At 42.2% G+C, this 5,828-nt stretch overlaps 1 protein-coding gene across 1 annotated transcript in view; it reads right to left on the reverse strand.

The window, feature by feature from the left end:
* Window positions 1,003-5,828, reverse strand: part of CCDC71L (coiled-coil domain containing 71 like) — an 8,107-nt gene continuing 3,281 nt past the window's right edge. The window contains exon 2 of the mRNA XM_021384582.1: window positions 1,003-5,828. This exon is cut by the window's right edge and continues 132 nt beyond it. Coding sequence (XP_021240257.1) covers window positions 5,552-5,828 — 277 coding nt within the window. The 3' untranslated portion in view covers window positions 1,003-5,551.

The raw sequence follows: 5,828 nt of genomic DNA on the forward strand, positions 1-5,828 counted from the left end.
TTCATGTTTAAGCATATGGATGTGTGGGTAGATGGAAAGAAACTTTCCTTCTTTCCCTAAAAGTCTTTGAAAAGACATTTTGGTTCATGCATACTCAATCACAAAGAATCATCACATCAGGTTCTTTCAGTTCTGTTTCTTAGCTCTCATCCAGGAAATACCATCCTCTTGGAAACGGCATCTGGTATTTTGACTACACTCCAGTGCTGCCCAAATGTGAGGTTAGGATAATATCTATTACAAGTGCAAATAGTTCTAGTGTGTCCTCTCCATCTTCACAGATCATTCTATAGCAAGTAGTTTGGCGCGGGCAACGTAAGCTGGCAAACAAGCTGCTCAGTTGCATGAGCAAAGCAAAAGGTAATTAGAGGTGGCTGACGGCAGAGTAAAGAGTGAAGGTAGGAAGAAGCAGTCAACACACAAACTCCCAAAAATAGAAGTTGACTTTAAGAGCACGAATTTCATTCCTCATATCCTCTAGACTGTTCATCTCTCTCCTCCAAACCAGTATAAGAAAAGAGGGCAGCACAGACAGTGTGCATTCCTGAAGTAGCAGTGGAGGGAGAGGAAAGAACAGACTGATCAGAGCAGTTAAAGGGATAGGGTTTTCCTGTTGGCAATGTTCTAACTTTGAGACTATCAAATCTCATTTTCTACAATCTCAAATAAGGAGTCTGAAAGAATTGGAAAGGAAGATTTCTTAAATCCCAGTGGAGAGCACAGGGAACCCCACACTTTCCTGTTTGGCTCATTTGTACACCTGTCAGAGCAAAAATGATCGACGTGAATGAAGGTTGATTTCTCCCTTGTCCTATAATGCCAAGCTTTAATTATTCAGCAATTTCCTGGGAGTTTCACAGTAAATAAGTAGATAAATGAGACTCCATTCTTGATAACAACCCCAGAAATATTTTCAAGTCTTTTTACTTAAAGAAAAAGCAGCAACAACAAAAGAACTAAGAGAATTTTTTGATAGTTCTACAAAGATATTTAGACATTAACTTTGAGGAAATATGCTTTATTTTTACAGTATGGAAAAATGGCTTTGATTAGGGATGAAAAATATTTCAACATTCCCCTACACTGCGCCATTATCATCATACCTATTGGATGACTCTTGAAAGCTTGGGAATAAACCATCGTGAGCAGTACACATTTGGAGTCACTGCCCAAGCAGATGCCCTACCACAGAACACTAGGGAATGGAGCTGCTCCGTCTTTACTGTTAGGGCAGTAACGTTCACCTAAAATAAGTACCAGATGAAGAACCAAGGCGTACCCTAAATAACAACAACAACCACCCAAACAAACAAACAAACCCACTAATATCCAGGAATTTCCTCAAGTTTAGTGAATTTTTATTATACAGAGCAGAATAGTGTAAGCTGCTATAACGTAGTCTTCAGGACATGGAACTTCAAAGATCCTGTTCCAAATGAGACAAAGAGTATTAGAATTTGGGTCTCATGAATTCCAGGATTCTTGACCTGCTACATTACTTAATATGAATTGCTTTGTTTCATGGGTAGTGTCTAAAATCTCTTGTGAACACAGCCATTTGATTCCAGATTTCCTGTATTTGTAAACACCACCACAAACTGAGCATTTGAAGTCAAAGCATTTTGTTCAAGGTACAGTCAATGGGTTTGATTCATGCATACAATTAAGAAATACTTCTTAATGTTTCAGTCCACTGGGCCAAAAAGAAATACACATGTTTTCAGTGCTACTGGTTTCCTGTACATGCAAACTTTGAACTCAGACTAAAGCACCGATCAACTGTAAATTAGCATAAATCAACTCTTCTCAACAGCACAAGAGATCCAGGACTGTGCCTTGTTAAGTATTAACTGAAGTTATTTGGGATCAAATCTGCCATCTACAAACTACTTTGCTCCTTACTTCCGATAGGCAGAGAAATGTAGACACACACAACATCCCCAACCCATTCAGAGCAAAATCCAAGTAACACAAGTCTTGGCATTGGCAAATATACACAGTGATACTCTGCATGAGGCATGGGCATACAGAGTTTGTTGTTTACAGGCTGGCAACAGATGGCTTCAAGGACAGCGGTACACTTTGATCCTTTGATGTGACAACTACTATGCAACATCAGAGAAAAAAATGTCTGTAAGGCACTGCTTTCTCCGTTTACAAACTTCAGTCCTGAAAAATGTACTTGCACGATGACTGAGGAAGGCACTCCCTGCCTCTTGGATTCAAAGTCTACTCTGAGCAACATGTTAGACACAATGAACATCTCAACTCTCTCCTTGACATCTGGGGCCATAACACAACTCCTTTTGGCACTGTGAAATTCAATAACCTTGGAGCGACTGGATAAAAATTAATATTTTGGCAAAGGAAATAGTACAACTTCCAGTGCACATAGCCACTGTATGAAGGGACATCATATGGGAAGGAACCGGAGACTCCAAGATAAGTCCACCAACAGAGGCTACCACAGGACTCCTGTTTAACACGAAACCAGCCATGCTGACTCAACTAGACTGGGCATTGTACACTGAATTTATTTTGAGCCTGCATTTTGTCAGTCTCAGAAGCATCTCTCTCGGAGAGGATACTGAAACCCATGGAGTTAAATCAGGCAAATCACACTTCTCACATCATAATGGGTTTGTATGAAAACAGCCACACCGAGTCAGATCAGAAATCCATCTAATCTATTATACTTTCTCCAACAGCATCTGTTAAGTACAATAATGTTATTAGTCCATCACGTAGAATAAAACCTAATGCTTCTGTGCTTTAAAATTGACAAATTCAGTATCTCAGAAGGTTTGCACACTCTTCTGAACTTTCTCAGTTCTCATCTGCAGCTGAGAGGTCCAAAAAAAAAAGCCAACAATTATCAATCTGCACAAACCTAACATAGAACAGATTTCTGATTGATTAGTTTCCTCAGATGAGCACCAAGACAAAGCAGTAGGTAGGAACTGCATTTCTGAGAGGGGAAAAGAGAAGAGCTGGACCACAGGTAATCCTACCCTTGATTGCCACAAACTGTCGTAAACATGACCATGAAATTAAGCTGTGCTAGCTTTCCCGTAAACTGTTAGCCTTCACAGTCGCTCCTTTCACTGATCCTTTGCTGAGCTATCTCAGCACATTAATTTACCAGAAAACCTAACTACAGATTTCCACCCTTAACTAACTTCACAGTCAGAAATAACTCAGTTAAAAATTTGTGAATGCAGATGCCAGATCTTTGATCCAACTTCCTCACAGAGTATCAGTGAGCATAGTATAGCATCCAAAGAGCTGCTGCCTCAAAACTAAGAAGTCAAAGCAGAACCAAGAGAAAAGTACACCTTAGGCATACAGCCTACACAAGACTCACTCAACAGAGTTAATTTCACAGTATTCTGTACCCACAAAGAACATTTCAGTATAGACATCAAAAAAAGGCAGCACGAACTATAGTATCTCCCATGTCCTACCTCTGGCAGCCTTAACTCTGGCCCTGGAATTTGACCTAGTCTGTCCTATACCTGTTTACAAATTATGTGAAAAATGTGCATGAGACAGCTGCATTAATTTTATTATCTCCACCCAGATTTCTCAAAACAGTGAAAAAACTAATTCAACCTAGCAGTAGGAACATAATTTCATTGAAGTCAATCAGTCTCTTCAAGTATCAGTAACAATCCTCTTAGCTAGTGTTTCTGAAGTGAATGCCAAAACTGAAATACTTGGCATTTGGTCACAAGGCAGTTTGTCATATTGAGTTTTAAATCAACACAATTTTGCCTCTAAATTTAAGCAGGTACTATAGCCAGAGAAATAGCACAACCATATGCACCCTTGAACTTTCATTTCCAAGTTCCCTTCTGAAATGTGACGTGGCACTACTGCAGCGATCAGCAGGCAGTCTAATGTTATGTAAACGATTTCAAAACTTAATGGTTATAGAACAGATGGTTACTTTGGAAGAGTAAGAACTTCACAGCTTTGCTAAGTAAGAACTACATAATATAAGGAAATTTTAGAAGAAGTTGGTTGCTTCAGGTTAGTACTTAGAAGTTTTCACAAACTGCCTCTACACATCTAGCTGTCTTACTACCTCCGCCAAGAGCAGGCAACAAGGAGTCAACAGCAATCAGGACAGAAATTTTAAGTCACCAGACCATCCTATAAACAAATTGTGAAGTCATTCATTCCACTACGAAAACCGAGAAGTTCCTTGTTTGCTAGGATACAAAGGACACAAACTGCCTCTCACCAGGCACTTCTTCTCCCGAACTCAAGAAAACATCAAGCAAAACAAAATCTACACCTCTGCTTCTCACACATCCACAGCAATGAGTAAGTACCAAGAAAAGTCTTTAAAAAAAAAAAAAAAAAGGACTGCCCACAACACAGAACAGCAAAATGGAATTTTTCTGTTAAAGTAGTTAAATCACATTATGAATTTTACACCACAGTCCACTGTGAAGCCCAGGAGAGGTTTATAAAAATAATTATGTGCAAGTAATTACAATGATACGGTTATCTACCATTAATCATCTAACAGCCTCAGGGTTGACACCAGTGCTATTTTGCTAAGAAGTAATCAGGTACCGAGTCTCACTCTTTTTTGGAGATAGGCACTTCAGTGTGGTGTTTGGGTCATGTGAGAAACTCATTTTTTGCCATTAACACCAGCATTACATGTATCACAATTCACGTTCAGACACCTATATCCTGCTTCCATGAGTAGCGACACTCTTCACCAGCTCTAAGCTTTTTTACTGAGGATACCACAGAGCCTCCATTAAGCACAAACACGGCGGACTCAAGCAAGGAACCCATCTCTGTGCAGTCCAGTTTCATTGAACTGAAACATCACTTTTCTTTAACTTTTATTAAGTTCACTTAGGTTGACCAAATGAGCTTCCCTAAAGTAAACAGGTTTATAAAATATCAGCATGATTCTATCTTTAGGTGCTCAATAGAAACAAATACTTAGTTCAACTAGAAAACTTTAAAAATGACTTTAGATACAAAAGTGTAACAATTATACTGAGCAATACATCTGTATATATCACTAAGCCCATGAAATTTAAAAAAAAAAAAAGTTTTTGCACCATCAAGAACAGCCACAAGTCCTGAACCTCCATTCTTAACGCATCCTCGGTCAGAGTGAACTGAAACTTGGGAATGCTTGGGATTCAAAATACCCTGAGCACATACTAGTGCAACACCACAAAGCATACATAATCCATCGGAAAACGAGGGGGGGAGGGGGGAGCGAGAATCGGATGGTGCTTTATTATACAAGCATGAAAGTAAGTTCCTTTGGAAACAACTTCTTGGGTGGACTTCTGGACCAGTGAGGTAGCCCGATGGGAGAAGTGGAAGCGGAACTTGGTCCCCACGCGCGGTACCCGCAGCCGGCCCCTCGCCCGCCCGGGGCCCGGCGCCCCGGCCCCGGTTCTAGCGAGCCGTAAAGTGCAGCAGAAGAACATGATCCAGACAAAAGCAATGTAAACAGGTGACTGATATCGGTCTCTTTGTCCGCGCCGGCCTTCCCTCCCCTCCCGCCGCCTCAGGACGGCGCCACGGGCAGGCGGCGCACCCGCACCACGGGCGACAGGTCCACGCCGAGGATCCGCTGCGCCCGGAGCCGCGCCGCCTCCAGGCTGCGCCAGTTCCAGACGCCGCCCCGCACCCGGATGGTGGGGAAGGTGGTGAGGCGGGGGGTGGCCGCCTTCCAGATCTCCTCCAGCGACTTGCCGCCGAACGGCGGCTCCCAGGCGGCCTCCTCGGCCGGGCTGCCCCGCTCGCTGTCCTCCGCCTCCTCCTCGCCCGGCGGCCCCGCCGCC

The sequence above is a fragment of the Numida meleagris genome, chromosome 1 (genome assembly GCF_002078875.1).
Source record: "Numida meleagris isolate 19003 breed g44 Domestic line chromosome 1, NumMel1.0, whole genome shotgun sequence".
Taxonomy (NCBI): Eukaryota; Metazoa; Chordata; class Aves; order Galliformes; family Numididae; genus Numida; species Numida meleagris.